This window comes from Diplotaxodon limnothrissa, linkage group LG8 (assembly GCF_057381915.1).
Source record: "Diplotaxodon limnothrissa isolate DT_005_m linkage group LG8, D_limnothrissa_male_GT1.1, whole genome shotgun sequence".
NCBI lineage: Eukaryota > Metazoa > Chordata > Actinopteri > Cichliformes > Cichlidae > Diplotaxodon > Diplotaxodon limnothrissa.
The window spans coordinates 11,167,371-11,188,253 of record NC_140603.1 but is presented as its reverse complement, the minus strand read 5'-3'; the positions used below and the strand labels follow the sequence as shown (position 1 = coordinate 11,188,253).

Here is a 20,883-nt window from a genome sequence, read left to right as displayed (position 1 = left end):
AGGTATGCACAAAGATGATTCTCAGGAGAAACAGGTTGGAGAAGGGAAGTAAAACTACAGCCACAAACAAGCATCTGCGCTATTCAAAGAAGTGCTCTCCAGAGGACATTAATGTAAACTTAAACTCACGTCCACGTGGTTCAGTATATTAACTTCAACCCGAATCGTCGCTTCTCAGGCGACCGCCAATTTGCTGCGTTTTGACGAGTGCTTCCTCTGATGTGTTCGGTATGATTTAATCAAGCAGAATCCAATTTCCATTCAGCTTCAAAGTGATTACTTTCTCTGCCAGTAAAGTTGGGAAAGAAAAGAAAAAGGTGATTTAAAAAAAATTTAGCTGTCGCATTAAGGGTGATTGTATCAGCATACCAAAGGAAACCGACGTTATCCTTTCACCAGCAACGCTTGGCACAGCAGACCTGACAGTGTTCATTTGTCTCTATAAAAATCACAGTAGCATGTTTAGATTAAGTCCTCACACATCACAGTTAATTTGAACAGCTGCCTCAGAGCCATATCAGCTCCATGACTGGACAAACAGCCCTCACTGCTGCAAATAACCGTCACCAGGATGACACTGGAAAATTGGCTGCGCTGTGGAACGGACCTCACACAGGCAGCCCACGGATGTTTGCACACAGTGGTGGTTCAAACCTCAGTGGGTTTTTGAATGCTCTCATAGAAAAAAAAAGAAATGACCCAAACTACAACAGATAACTGGCATATGTTCACCTTTTTTAAAGATGCAACAACATGCTCAAGCAGTGCTGCAATGCTTTAGTATCCCAATTTTTAATTTACACTGTTTGCTGTCCCATAAAGGCACAAATGGTAACCACCACAACCTACAATCTGTTCCCATTGAGAGACAGATGTAGGGAGTGGGTCAGATCTACCTCAGATCCATATTTTGCTCAGAAACTTACACATGACTGTGGCGACCATATTTTATATACAGTCATGTTAAAAAGACTGTTTTGCTGCAAAAAAACTCATGAATCCTTGGGTGTACTGTGCATAGAATCCTTTGCTTTGGTTTTCACCAGGCTGTAGAGTGGAGAAGCGGTCCCCAACCCCCGGGCCACGGACCAGTACACCAGTACCGTGAGTTGAGACTCGGGTGTGAAATTTATGGTTTTCGGGCCTTTAATCGTTAACTCTGTCTTTTCCTGTGTTGTAGTTGTGTGTCTTATTTTGAAAGAAATATTTTACGTGTTACCATAGCGACCAGAGAGCATTAACGGGCAGAGAGGAGGATGTCACTCTCAATGTTGTTGACGCATTTCAGGAGGACGCTGCTAATAAAGTTACACAATTACAGAGTGAATTCGGGTTTATTATTATATTTACAAAATACCAGTTTTTGTCTTGGTCGTATCATTTATTTTGTTGTATTTATCCGCGACGCCTTAAAGGCCAGTCTGAGAAAATATTGTCGGACATTAAACTGGTCCGTGGGGCAGAAAAGGTTGGGGACCGCTGGGTTATGGGCTTGTTATTGCTTTATGAATTTAGTGTCTCGTGTCTGTTTGGTCTCTATGTTCATCTTTGATCTGTTTGGGTGTCTTTGTCTCAGTCTCAGTATTAGTTATGTTTCCTGTTTTATTGTTATAGCCTCTTGTCTCATGTGCATTATGTTGAGTTTGACTTCCCTTGTCTCATTAGTCATGATTTACTTCCTGTGTTTCCCATGTGTCTCATCTTCCCCCAATCACCCTCCTGTGTATATGTTGTCCCAGTCTTCCCTGTTGTTTTGGTCAGAGTGTACTCTTTAGTTCCCTGTCTTTGGTCTCTAGTGGTTCCTTCCCCAGGGTTAGTTTAGTGCCTATAGTGCAAATTTTTCATCAGCTGTAGAGTCTATATCTCTTCCAGTTTCTCCCAGATATTCAAACTGGATCAAAACCTTGAGTAAATCTATTGAAGGAGTGTGTCTCAAACTTAAAACACAGTGTTGTAAGTCACCCACCAGCATCCCACCTTTTTATTACTCCGCTTACTTCTCAGCAGTTTCCCTTTCAGACAAATATTTCATAGTTACAACTGGCTTTGGGAACTACTGACCAAGTTTTGACATTCATAAGAGGTGACCAGGGAGCAGGCATTTGGAGGAGCCTTAAATGAGATGACACCATTTTCAATCTAATCACAAATGCCCAACAGAGTATCTGCTTTCCGTGTCCACTAAGTACATCGCGGCTAATTCAATTCTGTCGATCATCACGGTTGACAGCCCCGTGCTTCTGCCTCGCACCACCACGGGTTGCACACAATCAATGAGGGGAAGGATGAAGGAGAAGCGGTCTTCACAGCCACCTGCTCAGAAGAGGATCCTCTATCATCATCTGTCTCCTACACTCTCAGAAATAGAGGTACGAGAGAAGAACATTTTTGTACCTATAGGTACATTTTTTTAAAATGTTCCCTTAAAAGTACAATACTGGTCTTTAAAAGTCCAGAAATGCCCCTTTAAAGGTTCAATTTGAAATAAAGTACAAATCTGTACCATTTTGACCTGTACTGCAGTGGCAGAATGTGGTAATGGGTCAGCATGGGAAAATCTGGATGGGCCTGGTTAATTGTAAAATTCATATGAGATGTGAGTGTGCTCATAAAAGCTACATGTTATAATCAAATCTGTTGGTCCTCTCCTCTGTACGTAAATTATCCTATGATGCAAAGAATATCTGTAACCTACCTTTGTGTAAGTTATGTTAAATTATATTTAAAAAAAACACACACACAATGACATGCAGGCACAACCAAATGATGTTAAAAAAAACTGGTCCATTTCCATTTTATTAAGTTCCAGTTATAATTTTTTAATGTTTTAAATCTTTCAAAAACGTGAAATCATTTTACTGTTATGTTTGGACTTTACTTTTTTGCTTTAACTACATCCTAGAATTGTTCATTAATTGTGAGGTTTTTATGGAATTTGCAACATCAAGTTAAACCGAGGTTCTTTGGAAGTTAAAATGTCAAGCAGATTTTTATGTTACGGTGACTACATTTTGTAAGTTACAAATATAGTTCGCCAAGACAGCATAACGGTTTCTAAACAACTGCGCATTAATACCACAATGTTGTATTTTCATGTGTCAAATTCGCAACGCGCATTAATCCCAAAGGCCGAAAAGGCAGCAGTGATGAGTGCTCCGCCTCCGCGCTGACTAGCGTTGACACAGAAAATGACTCTCAGGGGGTTATCCACGGAGGAGCTCCTTAAAAGGTTGATGGAAGAAGGCATTGATGTGTCAGACGACGAGGCGCAAAGATTTAGAGGTAAGTCGGGTGTGATTTTGTGTTTTTATAAAAATTACAACGTGTAATTTTACAGTAGAGTTAGCAAAAGTCCGAAGAGCTAGATTTAACATGGGCGAAAGCTAGCAGTTAGCTAAGTTTTAAACAAAGAAAGGTACAAATGTGGACTATTTAGACTGTTGGTGGAATGTTCAACGTCTGTCTGCCCGCCGTATTCGAGTGTTTTATCAATAAATAGTGTCGAACCGTGTACAAAAATGTAAAAAAATCAATAATTTCTCAAAACATGCTAGTATGTAAATATAGCTATTAACAAAATCGTTTTCTAAGCAAAATTTATCCCATCTAACTTGTTTCCCGCTCAAAGGGATTTTAAACAATGGAAGGTACACATTTGTACCATTCCACCTACTTAGTGGGATTTTCGAATATGAGAGCTGTAAGCTCTGTGCAGGGACACTTACTTACATTTTTATATTACCAGTTAATTTATATTAACAATTAATCAAGAGAATTAATTGTAACTTCCTTTTGGGGAATATAGACAGATTCACAATGATAGCTTATTGTTATTATTATGTTATTAAGTTTGGGAGAGATGTGGCTGTTTGTCCACGCCCATTTTTAAAAAATTAAAATCAACTTTAGCTACATTGATTTGACATTGGTCTACAACATACTATTTACGGTAATAACAATATGATTAGAAGAATTGAAGAACAGAAAAGCCCCCAGGAAAGGATAAGAGTAATCAGTGCACTGTGGGTTGTCTTTCTTATGTTTGAAACAGGTACCCAACCCACTCAGACTACATCCAGGTAATCAAAGCCCTGATTGTGAAGTATCCTTTAAGAGATGTACACGGAAATGGTTATGTGAGTACCTCTCCTTTTTTGTTTCTTTTATAGATTATATTAATATAAAGTAAGCATAATTAACTACTTATATACATTTGAAACAACTAGGACACCTGGCACAGCCAACTCAAGAGAAAGTTCAAAGCAGAACGGGCTCCCCTAATCAGCAACGAAGAAGTGAACCGGGTTAAAGAAAAGTTTGGACGCACGCAGAAACATCGGACCACAGAGGAATCGAGCAGCTCCTGTCTGAAGAGACTGAAGCCCTCTCTCGTAAGTCCTCACACCCTCAGCCTTTAAGAGCTAAGGTAACATATGTAGTCTTATTATGTTCACTGTAAAGCTAAAAGTAAACATTAATTGAAAGAAACATGTTAACAGATAACATTAACATAGAAAAAGGAACTTCACAGTTGATTTAACAAAAGTCAGCTCAACTTGCAATTCCTATTCAACATTTTTGCATTTTTTTCAAAGCATTTGGTGTACAAATTACCGCATTTCGAGTAACATTAACTTATCAGATTTTACTTATGATAATACTGATATCTGTTTTGACAAAGGATTCGTGCTTTGTGGGGGAAGATGCAGCCTCCGTTGATGCTCATATCAAGGTGCTAAATGATCAGCACAAGAAGCTACATCCTGACACAGCACTGGTGAAAGACCGCATGACAAAAACCTTTGCATGGAGACGTCGAGAGGTAGCTGAAGGAATGTGTACTGTGGACCTATTAAAGAGATATCCATTCCTGGGGACATCTGCAGGGGTAAGAATTGTTAAGATGATTGGGGAAACAGCTAATGATTTTTTGTCTCTAAATCTGATTATTATTTTCTGTACTAACTGATTAATCGATCTGTTCATTATCTTTAGAATTTTTGTTCACGGGTTAAAGCACTTTACATTTATCTCCAGTCTGTGTCTTTAAACATGTCAAAAATTTAAATCCTCAATGTAAAATGTCATTCTTTTGTCTATTCTGCTCTTTTCATTTCCAGTTGTGTTATGAGGTTGATTTAATGCATCCCTGCCAAGACAACATCTGTCGCCGCTTTAGCGAAAACTTCACTGCTGTTCTTCAAAATGTTCTTCAAATGACCAAGGATTTGCCACTGAAGAAGGTCTCGCTGGATGAGGCCTACATCTCAGCATTCTCCACCTTCTTCATGTTCAACATGACCTACCCTGCATACTTCAAGAAAACACTTGTCTTTCTTCAGAACTGCATTGTCAACATAGGAGACCAGGGAGACAAACCCCTGCCAGTAAGTGTCGCCAGGGTACTTAACCAACTCTATTAAATATGCCCCCACTCCACAAATGTTCAAAATGTTCAAAAAGGGCATTTACTCTGAGGAAGTTGATTATACATGTTGGGTTAGTACACGCACATGAGCCTCATTTCAGCATCACTTGTGGAATAAATGACTGCCAGGCAGCTTTTTCCAAGTATCACTCTTTTCGACGCCATGTGTATCGCAAACACAAACCCTCTGTTTTGAATAGCCTTGAGGTAGTTGAAGATGGATTTGAAAACCATGCACACAAAGAGGTTGAAGACCCACACACACACAGTTCAGACGAGACGCACACAGTTCAGCAGCCCACACCACCTAGTATGGACAGTTTGCTTGATAATTTAGGAGATCATTTATTTAGCTTTATTCTCAAATGTACTGAAAAAAATAACCTTCCACACTCTGTTCAGCAAGACATCGTTGATGATCTTAGTTTTCTTTTGTGTTTTTTTAAAGAAAACTACGACTCGTTTATTCGTTATCATTTGGATAAACATGGTTTCCGCCTCAGTGATTGTCCAGAACTTGAGCAGGTTTTGTCTACTTCAGATTTTTTCCAGAAAGCATGTGATTCAATTCGTTCACCATTTATGATAAAAGAACACTGCAAATCAAAAATGAACATGACAGAACCTATCAGTTACACAGTAAGAGACCATTCTGGTGTGAAAATTGGTAGTTATTCGTATGTTCCAATCCTACAGGTATTAAACAAATACTGTCAGGTGGAGGATGTGTGGGAACAAATTGTTCTGGATAACCACAGAAATCAAGATGATGATGTTTTGACTGATTACAAAGATGGCATGTATTTTAAAGACCACTCATTTTTCAAAGACCATCCTCAAGCTCTAAGACTTCATTTTTATGAAGATGAATTTGAAATTGTGAACCCACTTGGTGCAAAACAAAATAAATACAAAATCTGTGCATTTTATTATACTATAGGAAACATAAGTGGAAAACATCGCTCAAAGTTGAGTCACATTCATTTAGCCTTACTGGTTCGCCATTCACATTTAAAAGAGTGTGGGCTTGAAACTATACTTCAGCCCTTGATAACTGACTTGAAGATGCTGTCCACAGAGGGTTTCACTATCTGTGTCGATGAAGTAGAGCACACAGTTCATGCTGCTCTTGCTACCATTTCATGCGACAACCTTTCTGCTCATATGATTGGGCGTTTCTCAATGTCTTTCAATACAGGCAGAATATGCCGATTTTGTATGGCCTCGCACTCGGAGATACAACAGCACTTTTGTGAGGACCATTTTGTTATTAGAACAACCAAAGTACATGAGTACCACATAAACTGTGTGGAAAACAACCCAGAGAGTGCTGCTTTGTACGGTGTGTATGGTAACTGTACATTTGATGCACTGCCTTATTTTGATGTGACCCAGTCTCTTCCCCCAGATGTAATGCACGACTTGCTGGAGGGGGTTATTCCTTTGGTAATGAACTTGGTTATTTGTAAAGCTCACAGGGAAAAGCACATCACCATATATGAAATCAATGATGAGCTGAAAAATGTGAAGTTTGGGAGGAATGACAAGCCGAACAGACCAGTGCCACTGACGGAAAAGATGTGCTTCGAAATTCTAACATAGTTGGATCAGCCAGTCAAAAATGGTGCCTTTTCAGGCTCTTGCCTTTTTTAATGGCTCCCCATGTTCCACCTGGCACTCCATATTGGCATGTGTTCTTATTATGTTCAGAAATCGTAGATCGTGTAATGGCTACAAATGTGAGAAAAGATGAGCTTGCTCATTTAAACCTGCTTATTCAAGAATTTCTTGAAATGACTACAAAAGTCTTTGGAAATGTTTTAACACCCAAGTGTCACTACCTTATTCACTACCCAAGGCTGATTTTGATGTATGGTCCTCTTCGCCCTTTATGGTGTATGAGATATGAAAGCAAGCATCAATATTTCAAAAATATAGCGAGTAAATGCAAAAACTTTGTAAACATCACTGCAACTCTTAGCAATCGTCATCAAATGAAACAGTGCTGGGAGTTTTCTTCAGGTAGGTTGCTTGTTGACTTTGAACATTCACTCAGCACAAGTGTCAGTGTGCCATTTTCATCTCTGCCAGGTGACTTACAGAATGCTCTGGAAATGAACAAAAGTTTTACAGATGTGCATTTTCAGGATAAAGTGCTTCAGCGTGTGTCTGCTATATCTGTCAGCAGTGTCAAATATGAACTTGAGGATGTTTTTGTAGTTGGCCATGTACACACTGAAGCCATACCTATATTCTTTAAAATCAAGTATATTTTGAATGTTGATACTTGTTGGGTATTGTGTGGGAAACTGTTACTTCCTCGCACTTATGAATGTCATTTCCATGCTTACCAAGTGGCAGTTGACAATGACTGGATCCTGTTCAATCCAGGAAATGAATTAGATTTTCAAGCTCTAGACACCTATTTAGTTGATGATAGACTGTTTGTGTCCTTGAGGTATTCTGTGTGACGTGATTGCAAGAACATTTTCCACTTTGTCTATATATATGACATATATATATTCTGGCTTGATGAAGTAGAGCAAAACATTTGTGTGGACAGTTTTTTAAATACATGACATCTCTGTGATCCGTCAAAACATTGTGTTCAGGTGTTTAATGTCTTTATGTGATTGTTTACTTTTTTTTAAATGAATGTATTTTTCTTAACATGTCCTATGGCAATGTATGAATGTAATCAAGGATGTATTCCTGTGGTTGTTTAAATGCTTTGATGTGATTCTATTATCGAAAATAAATAGTTAAATAACCAAATATTTTGGACTATTGGGGGTAGGGATGGGTATTGATAAGATTTTAACGATTCCGATTCCATTTTCGATTCTGTTTAACGATTCGATTCCTTATCGATTCTCTTATCGATTCTTTTTTTTTAAAAAAGGAGAACACTAAAGTCGATTAGCTTAGAACTTTGTTTTATATCTTCTCTTTGAACAAGATAGAAATTTAGGAGTAACATGGCCTTACAAACCCAACAGTGAGATCTTAAGAGATCCAGCCTACGGCTCTTCAATGGGGTGTCACAGGGTCCCCAGGAAAAAAATTGTAAATGTAAAATAATAAAATAAATATTCTCCTGTAGCAATAACAAAGTTTAACATAAATTATTCTGTAGCAATTACACAAGAATATCCAGTAATGTCCCTGCCTACAATTAAACACATTCACTTACCAAAGTGAAATTGGGGGCATCTGCTGTGGCAAATGGGTGCAAGCCTTTGACCACAAACTTAGTCACTGCTCGGTGACGTTCGTCTATCCTGGCCTGAAAGGAGACGCTACCGGTAGACTGCAGCGAGAACTGCCAGCATCTGAGCCAGACTCTGTCTGTCTCTCTCATCATGGTCACTAAATGCAACGCACAGTAATAGCAGGTTTTGTAATAAGGTAAATCGCGCTAACATAATATGCAATGCTAATTGATTAGTTACCTGCAGTATTAACGGGAGAGGACGTGGAAACGCTACCGCTGCTGCTGGGTTGAGCTTCGCTAGTCCGGAGCGGATCAAAAACACGACATTCGTTGAAAGCAATCGCGTGTTTTTTGAGCAAATGCTTTTGCATGTTCGTAGTGTTTCCTCCCTCTGATGAAATCTCTACTTTACAAGTATTGCACGTTGCCCTGTTGTCATCCTTTCTCATAAGTTGTAACCAAACTTTTGAGCGTTTGCGCCGCTCAGGCGCCGTGTTTCCTACTGGGTAAAAGACGCTACTCAACGTGATGACGTCATTCGGGGCGACTGGAATCGATAAGGGAATCGTTTTTAAAAGTGGCAAACGATTCCAAGGAATTGAAACAGTGGGAACCGGTTCTCAACAAGAACCGGTTTTCGATACCCATCCCTAATTGGGGGTACATTTTTGTCTCTTTAGGTACGAAATAGGTTGTCGCTGGGGGGGTACCCTCATAGGTACCCTATTGTACCCTTTTCAAGGGAACATTTCTGTACTATAGTTTGAAGGTACATTTATGTCTTAGGAAAGTACATGATTGTACTTCAGATGGTACAACTTTATAAGGTACAAAAATGTACCAAGCCTAAAGGGTACAGAAATGTCCTTCAAAAAGGAACACCCCCAGCGACAAGCATTTGTACCCTTTTTGGTACACTTTGGTACCCCTATTTCTGAGAGTGTAGAAAATGTGTTTATACCACTAATTTGCTTTGGCAAATACATTAATGAGTAAACATTAGAGCTCCCTGCCTGAGGCACTGCTTTTCTCAAATTCTGGTAATATTCTTACACTCTGACACCAGAATAAGGCCACAGCAGGCAACTCTGATTACTCGTTGCTCGTAAACTCAGCGCAACATTAACATTCAATCAGAGTCCAAACTGGTTTACACTCCACCAAGACTTGATGGAAATACTTCATTAGATCTATTAAAGCCTTAGATATGTTTTTAGTTTGACAAAAAGAAAAAAACAGGTCATCTTTTGCTCCTTTATATTCTATATATAGCATATTTGTTACTGCCTTTCGGCATAGTAAACACTTTGTGTGAAATAATGCTAAAATTTCATCATAAACATACAAAGTACAGTTTAGCCTGGATGGTCCATTTAGTGACCGAATGCTTTCACAAGCAAGCAGCAGATAAAGTTAAATGTAAACTGTAAAGCAGAAACACTTAAAAAAATTCAAGTGGACCTGATTCAACATGAGCTTTTATCAACTTGTGCTGACTTCAGTCAGATTTCACTAAGATGGAGACACAAGTTCTGACAACTTGGATTTTTTGTTTAACCTTGTGAGGTCACAGGCGCTGTTGTGTTACAGAGTAGTGAAAGCATGCTAGTTGTTCACACAGCAAGTAAACTGGAAGTGCGTCTGGGGCGGTGTGTGGCTTGTGGCTCGGCTGCAGGGGAGGCTGAGACACACCGGAGCTCCATCGGCCAATTACGCCTCCCCGCTTGCCACGCGGACGGCCCCCTGATCCAACTCATTCCTGCCACTGGTCCATGGGCTGGGGACGCAGGTGGTCGTGGCCAATTTCCCCCTCCCCCCATGGGGGTGGGGGTGGAGGGGGGTTGGCTAGGTCGGACAGCTCCCCGACCTAGGTTGGGCGATGGGGTACGTGGTGGGGTGTGGCTCCATCAGCCAATTACGTCTCAAATAAAAACCAAATAAAAACATCAAGCGAACTGTGTGGTTGGTGCCATCATTCGTGTGTCACAACATAATAATATGGAGTTTTATTTTGTTTATTTTTGCTGTGATGCAGGTATGATCAAGGGATCAGGCCTGTCATAAAAAGGGTGCTCCCCTGGGATTTTGTTGTGTTTGTTATTTCTTTCTTCTAAAGAAATACGGCCCAATAATTGAGGTGTTAACATGTGTACTGAAAGCTAAAGTGTGTGTGTGTGTGCATATGCAAGTTAAAACTTGTGGACTGGTTCTTATATAGCGCTTTTCTACTCTTCTGAGCACTCAAAGCGCTTTACACAACTTGTGCATTCACCCATTCACACCCATTCGCACAAGCACATTTTTCCTAGGTGCTTTCTAACTGACATTCACACACATTCATACTCCGATGAATGCATCGGAGAACAATTTCGGGTTAGTATCTTGCCCAAGGATATTTGGCATGCAGACTAGGGGAAGCCAGGAATCGAACCACCAACCTTCCGATCAGTAGATGACCTGCTCTACCACCTGAGCTACAGCCACCCATTGGGGGCTCGTCCGGGATGACAAGGATTTCTGAGGTACACAGACGACTACGGAAGTTTCCCTTGTATATGCACTCAAGTTTTACCAGCAATCAGTTTGATGCTCAGGCAAATGCAAAAGCTCATGCACATCGCACCCCCGCCACAAGGTGGCGCACACGCATGATGCCGTTAACTGCAAGGCTTCCTCAAGGGAAACTTCCGTAGTCGTCTGTGTAACTCAGAAATCCTTGTCATGCAGCTTTGTGCAACTTCAAATTTGTTGGACTGACAAGCTTTTACTTGCTGCCAGTGACAAATATTTATTTATTGAACGTTTTACTGAGACTAACAAATACTAGTTGTCATTTTTACAGTGCAGACCTGATGACACAATAGTTTGAAAAGTAACAGATTGCCACAGTGCAATTCATCCTAAGAGAAACATTAAACTTTGAATTTCATTCATCTGGTAATTTTTCATTTTCCTCCTACTACATGCTCGTTCTGCTATGGCTGTTTATTACCCACTTGCTTCTTGGATCCATTAGTCTTTTTCTCTTCCACCATCTTTCCCAAATTCTGATCACCACTTACCCTGCTGCTTCTAATTCCTCCCACTTCTGTCTTCTCTCGGTTTCTTATCCCTCAGTCGTTTGCTCCCAGCCCTCCCAAAACAACCTCCAATCCCTCTGTGCTGCCTTCCATCTTCTCTCTCCCCTGCGTTTTCCCACACTGGCTGTTAGAAATGGCAGCAGGTTACATCAGACCTGAGCCAAGTTGTGCTGTTCCAGAATCTGCTATGCCTGGCCAACTGTTCTGCTCTGTTTGGCACACCTGACTGGGCTGGGATCTTTACAACAACCCCACCTTGAAATCCCCATCACGGTCATTCTGCTTCTCCTCCTCCATCTCACAACAATTAAACTGCGAGCCAGTCACTGAGCCCATTCTCAACTGCCATTAGCCTAATTGTCGCACTGCCTGCCTTGTTTTTTACTTACCTGAATGCCAAATAGTAGGGTTCAGTCCAACACCCCCATTGCACTTGGCTAAGGGAAAACTCACTGCTGGGCCAATACATCTTACTTATTCTCTTAACAACTCTGATTTTCCATCAGGGCTTTAGCACAAAAAGTCCCATATCTCTCCGTCCATTAACTGATGATTCTCAGCTAAACTGGACAGAACAGCTTTAATGTGAGCACCTCAAAATGTGTAGCAATTACAGCACTCTGATTCTGCTAAATGTAATTTTTTCAAGAACATCCAGTTTTTGCTTGATGCATCTTTGACTTTACATTATTTGTCCACTGCTTTTATCATAAGGCCAGCATGAACGTCTGGACCAAGTTATGCAACAATCTGTCAAATAGTTGATAAGGCATATTTAAAATACATATATAAATAAACAGCTTCATTCCCACTAACATGAATTTCCTAGTCCTGAATTATTTGAGATGTTTTTGTTCCAAACAAAACATTGAAAATAGCTTAAAATATATAATTATTGCAATAATACTTGTCGACAGTAATATGGCAATAAGGTACCTGCAAACATTTTAGCACTTAAAGTAAGTGCAAATGATTTTTTGCTTTTTTTTAGTAACCTTATGAATACTTTGTCTTCATGAAGTTAAAAACATTGGTATAGCCTACCTGTTCCGAGCATCTTGGAGAACTTGACACAGTTCCTCTGAGGATTTTACATTTTACGGTTAAATATTCCTTTTTGCTTTCTGTCATATCTCCCTTAGCATATGATGCTCTGGAATATTCTTTAAGAAAGTGAAATAATGCCATCTCAGCACCATCCATCCACATGTCAAGATAACATAAATCTAACTATTATGTTCATAGAGGCCAAGATGGTAAATGAGCCGGTTCTAATATAGCGCTATTCTACTCTATTCCAACACTCAAAGCACTTTATACAACACTCCTCATCCACCCAGTTACACACATTCGTACTGTTTTTTACAGTTAAGTGCTGTCTATCTAACATTCACACCCATTTACTGAAGTGTGTCTGATGGATGCATCTCAGACCAACTTCGGGTTCATTATCTTGCCCAAGGATACTTCGGCATGCAGAACCACTAACCCTCTCATTAGTAGATGACCTGCTCTACCTCCTGAGCCCCAGCCTCCCCATCAAGGGTCAATCCCCATAAAACTTTGAAACAGAGATAAACGTATGTGTATAAAAAAACATCTTCAACCCGTCAGTTCAAAGAGAACTAATGGCTAAACTTTTAATAAACAAAAAATGATATTTTCACTTCTATCTCTACATTTTGTGTTTACTTAGTCACTCTAACAAGTTGGCTATTCAGTTTTGTTTTGTTTGTTTTTTTAACTAGACTTCTACATTAAGCTGTAACCTGTAACCAAAACTTTAGCCTCCCAATTTAGTCAACTGTGAACTATAGATGCACCACGCTAAGCTAGCTTATGCTAGCATTAGCTGAAAACTTCCCTCCACTTTGTACTAGCAGCACAGCATTCTTTGCTTTAGCCATTTCAACCATTTTCTCAATGATTTGGAGACAGAGAGAAGACATGTAAGCACAGGAGGAACATGCTAACACCACACAGTAAAGCCCTAGCCTGCTAGTGGATGTAAACAGAATTTTCCTTAGGATTTCTTTTTTCATTGATCCCTTTTATTATTTTTCACTGATGTCAGGAAAAAGTTAATGATATACCATGAACCATAAACAGAGCATCTCCTGTCATTTCTTCATTCTGTCTGGTAAAATACTGTTTAAACTTTTTAAATTCTTTTTTAAATCTTGGTCTGCAGATTGAATTTGACACCACTCAGATCTTTACCAGGTGTTGTGTGATCGATAAGAACCTAAACATATAAAGTGCATATAACTTTTCCATAGTATTCTATCATATAGTGGCTGCAACAAAAATATTTGCCTAACACATTACTCTGTATGCTAAGATAATGCATTGTTATTCAGTATTGCGTTAGTCAATGGTATAATTACATAATCTATTTTAAAAAAAATCATGTAAATTACACCATTATATTTGACATTAAGCAGCAGTGTTGGTCAAGTTACTTGGAAAAAGTAATCAGTAACTAATTACTGATTACTTCCCCAAAAAAGTAATCCCATTACTTTACTGATTACTTATTTTCGAAAGTAATTAATTTCTTAGTTACTTTTTAAAAACACGATTTACAACCTGAATAGGTGATAAAGTGATAGATCTTTCAGCCCAATTCTACATTATCTGCATAATCCATCATACAAAATGTAATCAAATGGAAAAGTGTCTTTTTAAAACTTGTTTTTATTAGTTTTAATCCTTTAACTTTATGCATCAAGCAAACATTAAATTATATGCAACATTCACTGACTGGAAGAAATTAGTTTAACATTTAAATCTATTTTCTGCACATTCCAGCACATAAAATAAAATATTTTTTTGTGTTTACACTCAGTCTTTCAAATAGATGCAAGTGAAACACAGCAGAAAATAAATAAAATAAAAGACTCAGTGGTCCTGTTGCTCTATTTTCACCTGTAAAGCAGGAGTGGCGTAGGCGGAGGTTTGCCCTGGGTCAGGTGTGCCGCAGCGGTCACTGGAAGAATCCGCGAGTTTGTCTGTGAATTTCCCATTACGTGGTAGCGCACTGTCGGTACTTGCTCGGAAGTTTAGGGGTTTTTTCGCTGTAAAAAGAAGTTTTCTTCCCACGCAATGAACAGCGGACGCTAATGTCTGTGAAGGTTCTCAGTCATCCAGGTCATCGTAGTCAAAGGAGCTTGCAAAGAAAAGCGTCTGGACTTCTTTAAGTTGCTTGAAGACGTTTCACCTCTCATCCGAGAAGCTTCTTCAGTTCTAAGGTCAAATGGTGGAGAGTCCCAGATATAAACCTAGTGGGAGAAACCCCCCACAGAGGGACAAAAGGACCCCCTGATGATCCTCTAATCGCCTGAGCCAAGGTGGGAAACTGGGCGTGGGTCCCAATCAGCCAGAGTTTCGGGTGTGTTCCCAGTTTCCCACCTTGGCTCAGGCAATTAGAGGATCATCAGGGGGTCCTTTTGTCCCTCTGTGGGGGGTCACTCCCACTAGGCTTATATCTGGGACTCTCCACCATTTGACCTTAGAACTGAAGAAGCTTCTCGGATGAGAGGTGAAACGTCTTCAAGCAACTTAAAGAAGTCCAGACGCTTTTCTTTGCAAGCTCCTTTGACAGCGGACGCTAATGTTTTTGTCACTTTTTATGGAATCAAACTCAAAGTAAGGTCAGTACTTCCACGCTTTAAACACTGCACGCTCATACTCTCTCCGCACTCGATATATTATCCATTGTTGATCTGCACACAGCTGTTGCCACGAACGTCGCACTCGCTTATGTCATGAGACATTCTTAGCAACGCAGTAACGCAGCGTGCTTACGGGAAGTAACGGTAATCTAATTACTGTTTTTGCAATAATAATAATGGATTGGAATTATACAGCGCTTTTCTAGGCACCCAAAGCGCTTTACAATACCACTATTCATTCACTCTCACATTCATACACTGGTGGAGGCAAGCTACGGTTGTAGCCACAGCTGCCCTGGGGCAGACTGACAGAAGCGAGGCTGCCATATCGCGCCATCAGCCCCTCTGGCCAACACCAGTAGGCAAGTAGGGTAAAGTGTCTTGCCCAAGGACACAACGACCAGGACAGAGAGCCCAATGATCGAACCGGCGACCTTCCGGTTGCAGATGCGATTCCCAATCCCCTGAGCCACGGTCGCCCCAATAGTAATCCCTTACTTTAATCATTACTTGAAAAAAGTAATCGGATTACATCTCTGTTAAGCAGTGTGGTTTTACTTAGCACTCTATTACACATTTAACATTTGCAGCACATAATGAGAAACATTGTTAGCTGCAATTACAACATGATCATTAGCTACATTAGCTGTTACATTCTATCTGCTGCCGTAATGCACAAGGGATTAGTGTTTTTGCATTTTGTTTTTATGTGTGTGGCGATTCGACTTTAATGTCAGAACTCAAGGGCATCACAGGAAAGGAGAAGCATGGGAGGAGACAGTGGGAGGGCTGGCTTTGACAGGTGGAAGGATGACAACGCTATCTACCTGTATATGAGCCTCTCTACGCTTTGATACACGGCAGACGACTGATTTTCCAACAGACAGATGTTATCATCAACAGGAGATACAGGTGACAAATGACTGTCTGGGAGACGGGACGCGGGTGTGGGTGGAGGGGTAAGATGAAGTGGCACGTCTAGGATGTATAGGCAAGTGAAGCTGAGGTGAAGTGGGAGAAGTTTCAAGGAGAAGGGAGAAGGGTTATGCACATTAGCAGACAGTCCAATAAGTGGCTCAACACCTGGAGGAATACATGTGCACATTTGGTGACAGGTAACTTGAAATAGAGTCAAAAATGACAGAAGCCACAGAGGGAGGATGGGGAAGAGAGTCAGCGGGATATGCCATGCTCGGTAAACTGTGATAACTGGCTGGATGAGAGAGATGTTGTTAGGCAGAGCAGAGCTGCTGCTGTATTGATCAATGCAAATTAAAAAAAACAAAACAAAAAAGAAAATGACATGGGGAAGACAAGAAAATAACAGTACATTCACGAGGCAGAGCAGCCATTTGCAGCAGTTTCAGATGTCATTGATAGTCAGCCAGCGTCTCTCGTCTGCACATGCTGACTGGAGACGTGTGGTAATATTCCAGTTATCCTGAAAAGAAACCACAAACCTGCTGCACTCTTTTACCCTGCGCTGCTGTCCTCTGAAGCATGAGACGCAGCTCAGTGCTTGTGAGCATCACAAAATGCAACAAGTCGAGCTGGACACACACACACGCACACACGCAAAAGCCCTTGTTGCTATGGAAACAAGGCCCTCAAAAGGGGCAAAGAGTTTTGGAGGATGCAAAAAAAAATACCCACCGAGGTTCTGACTTGCAGGAAAACAGCAATGTTAGAAACGGGGAAAAAATGTTAGCACTTACGCCATCAGCCGGTTATGACAACGTGTGTTTGATTTATCTGTAAGGTTAGGACGGCTGCTCTGTGGCATTTTTTCCTCAGTGATTATTAGCTTTTCGGCTCTTTCAGCGCACTGAATATGGTTTGGAACGCAGCACGGCAGCAGCCCACTTTGTGTTTCGTTTTTCTCTTCTGGCATTTGACTCGACAAAAGACATTAAAATAGATGTCTTATCCTCCTATGTTCACGTCCTGTCACATAAGCACAGAGGGAGATGTGTTCGCACGAACGCGCACACCGAGGAGAGACATGTAACTTATTCCAGGATTTCAGACAGACCATTGTTATTTAGAGAGCTCCCACCATCAGCCACACCACCCACACGCACACACACACACACACACACACACACTCCAGTCATACCCCTCCCACACTGCCGCCCATCATCCTACCTACATCACCACGCACAGAGACACACACAAAATCAATGCATCCTCCAAATATTTCACTCTTGGCAGCGTGGCCAATCCTTCAAAGCACCATTTAGACATGAAATTCAGAAATTGGGACAAATTTTCAGTTAGTAGCTCTTTAAGAAATATCAACAAAAAACCCGACAACTTTACAATAACCAGGGGAAAATCCTCACACACAGACACACACCAGCCAGACTACCCCTGTTCACCCATCCGGCAGCCAAACAAATTAGCGAAGGAGGCTTGACCCCTGTTAAAAGAAAGGGCATTGCCAGGAAATTGGAATGCAAAACTTGATTAGAGACCCCGCGAGTGCCACGCACAGATGCATGTCACCGATATGCTACATCGCCCCACACGTGTTTAGGGCCCGTAATTAACACACACCACCGATGCTCGTCTGTGACAATGGACATGGGCCAGGGTGAGCAGATTAATTTTTACCCATCAGTACATGAATATGCAATTGTAATCAAAGCTCTCTAATTACTCTCTTTTGGTCCCGAAGCCTCCGGAAAGGACGGAAAGGCTGCGAAACTCAAGAGTTCAGTCCATGTCTGAAGAGCTGAAATGTTATTAATGTTCTGTTCAGCTGTGTAGGAAGCCAAACAAAAATCTGTTGCTGTTCCGCCCACAAAAATTATTCTCAATTCTACCTCCCCCCCAAAAAAACAACAAAATAAAAGTTCACAATCCTCGTTTACCAGAAAGTGCACAATCAAGCTCTCCATTTTTTTATGTAATGGTTTTGTCAAAATTTTTGTTAACTGCATCTTAACATATACCCTGTTTCCACATTTAGCCCTTTTTCAGGTCATTATGCCCTATTTTGTCAATCTGCAGTCTATTGTATCTGTAACACCTGCTTAGTATAGTAGGGTTAAACTTATAGACTAGATTCGAGAGGAGTAAAATAAATTTGAGAGAATTGAGTGTTGAACAGCCGGCAGGTTTATTACAATGTTACAGTGGTGCAATAATCCAATGTAAACAGCATAGAAAATTAACAGAAGATCAACAGAGAAGAGCGCTCTTTTGAAAATAACAACAAAATAAAATAAAATAAGTAGTCTCTTTAGACCTGACTCCTGATGAGCAGGATATTGGGAGTTCAATAGTTTCCCAGAGAAACAATCCGTATGAAGTAAGCAGTTTTTGCTCTTGCTTATCTGAAATCCTGCGATTCGAAGTAATTCAGACTGTAGCTCTACTCCTGCATCCAGAACAGCTGGCCACACTGCTTTTGGATTTGCCAAGAGTTTTCACAGGGTCTGGCTCGCCATCCATATCCAGAACCACTTCAGATCCAGGATCACAAAAAACCAGTCTGCACATACAGTACAGAGCAATAAACAAAATAGTTCTTAACAGTTTTTCTAAATAAAATGAGATCTCATAAAGTTTTCAAAATCAAGTACACTGTTGTTTTAACATTGTTCTGTCTCTATGAATTCCATTTGTATTGCTTTACAGCATTACAATCAATTGTATTTATATACCCCTTTTTAAGGCATATGTAATCACATCATGAAATGTTTGTAACGTAACTAGTTTTAAATAACTTATTTACATGTATTAACCTATAACTGAAATGACAAAGTGCAGAAAAGGCACTGGACAACATTTATGGCTAAAAGAGAAGTGCATCCTGCATTAGTTTTGCACATTTGTGAAGATGCCCAATCAAATAGACAATAAAATAAAATACGACATTCCATTTCACACACGATTCAAGTACTCCGACTGGTTTTAGCTTTTTTTAGACAATACGGAATTCGCACTGTTGCAGTGTTTATCACATGTAAAATTAGCATAAGTTTTCCTGCTAACTTATCATCTCTAGTAACTCACCGGAATTCCCAAGAAACAAATACACGCTCTGCCTGGTTTTGGTCGAGAGTAAAACACATAAAGGCCTCTGAAAAGTACATAACTTTAAGTTAGAGACTGTTGAAAATACTTTATAACACTTATTTTATACCAAAAGACTCACTGTGTAGCTTGTTATTTGCTCTCGGTGTCTTGCTCCGTTTTGCCTAGCTTAATGCAGCAACGTGCTTTTGTTGCATTCACTGAACTACGGAAAATCAAAGTGTGTTCAAGGGGTGTCGGAAATAATAATACCAGGTAAAAACAAGAAAATACTAGTAACCATGTCTATAGGGGTTACACCCTCCCCCTTTGAATAAACATGAGTGCCTTCATGTACTTAAAATGTATCTAAACATCATAGATTTGAGTGTTTTCATAGCTACTAAACGACTCAAGAGCTTGGTTAAAGTTATCCAGAAATCGTTGTGCAAAGGATATAAGGGGTTGACCCAACTGGGGGTAATGAAACCGTCCTGGGGGTCGCTTTAATCTCTCAGATTTTCTCACTTGAGGTGTTTCAGGAGTTATTTCAGGTGTTTGTTCAGCATGTTGGTCAGTGATATTTTCACTCTGCTCTATGTTTTCTATCTCAACATCTGGTTCTCCTTGAACTTGGACAATATGATTCTCTCCCATGATGTTGGAGTGAGATTCAGGTTCAGTTTGATTTCCCTGTCCATGGTCATTCTCGTCCGAGATTGTCTCTATTGGTTGAAGCAAAGAGTTGTCACTTTTGAGCGTACATGGATCATTTTGAATTTCGGAGCTTGTTGTCTCATTTTGCACATGGGAATGGTTTTGAGTTTGGTCACAAATTCTGATAAACGTCTTGGTTTGGATTGAGGGATGACTTGAAATGCATTCATACTCCTCCTCAGACTCTGACATTTCTGTATCTTTAGGTTCAGAAGGGCTCTGCCGAGTCTTAGGTCGACGTGGAGGTTTGGGCTTTGTCTCAACCTCATCCTCAATGTCTGAGAGATCACCACATGCAAGTAAAAGGTCTCGATGAAGAGTCCTGCTCGGACCACCACCCTTCTCCGGTTGGACCACATACACAGGAACATTTTCCAGTTTCTTAACAACACGGTACACCATGTGTTCCCATTTATCGCCAAGTTTGTGTTTACTGCGCAAACGAACGTTCTTGACTAAGACTCTGTCCCCAGCTTGAAGTGTGGACTCTCTGACTTTTTTATCAAACCTGTTCTTGTTTCGCTCAGCAACTCTCTTGGAGTTTTCAAGTGCAATCTGGTAACTTTCCTCAAGCCTAGCTTTCAGATTGCGCACATACTGGGAATGGGATGTTGGTGAGTCCCCTGTAACTGGCAACCCAAAGGCAAGGTCGACTGGTAGCTTGGGTTTTCGACCAAACATTAGCTCGTAAGGGCTAAACCCGGTAACCTCACTCTTTGAACAGTTGTAGGCGTGGGTAAGAGGCTTGAC

At 40.5% G+C, this 20,883-nt stretch overlaps 1 protein-coding gene and 1 long non-coding RNA gene across 2 annotated transcripts; one reads left to right on the top strand and one right to left on the bottom strand.

Annotated features, from left to right (window-relative positions):
- Positions 1-3,188: 3,188 nt before the first annotated feature.
- On the top strand, positions 3,189-13,979 carry LOC146626342 (sterile alpha motif domain-containing protein 3-like). Its single transcript, XM_085361805.1, has 7 exons — positions 3,189-3,282; positions 3,629-3,647; positions 4,052-4,136; positions 4,227-4,391; positions 4,682-4,888; positions 5,121-5,387; positions 13,914-13,979. Exons 1-7 carry the CDS (start codon positions 3,189-3,191, stop codon positions 13,977-13,979), a joined length of 903 nt encoding a protein of 300 aa, XP_085217931.1.
- A 4,857-nt stretch (positions 13,980-18,836) lies between these two features.
- LOC146626341 (uncharacterized) lies at positions 18,837-19,840 on the bottom strand. Its single transcript, XR_014906466.1, has 3 exons — positions 19,559-19,840; positions 19,417-19,483; positions 18,837-18,892 (listed from the first exon to the last, which is right to left on the bottom strand). It is a non-coding gene; the product is annotated as an uncharacterized LOC146626341 (long non-coding RNA).
- Between the last annotated feature and the right edge of the window lie 1,043 nt (positions 19,841-20,883).

Bases quoted from the DNA above. Each gene is read 5' to 3' on its own strand.
- LOC146626342 (XM_085361805.1), top strand. From the start codon at position 3,189: ATGACTCTCAGGGGGTTATCCACGGAGGAGCTCCTTAAAAGGTTGATG. The intron at 4,392-4,681 runs GTAAGTCCTCAC...GTTTTGACAAAG, and splicing joins AGAGACTGAAGCCCTCTCTC to GATTCGTGCTTTGTGGGGGA. The intron at 4,889-5,120 runs GTAAGAATTGTT...TTTCATTTCCAG, and splicing joins TCCTGGGGACATCTGCAGGG to TTGTGTTATGAGGTTGATTT.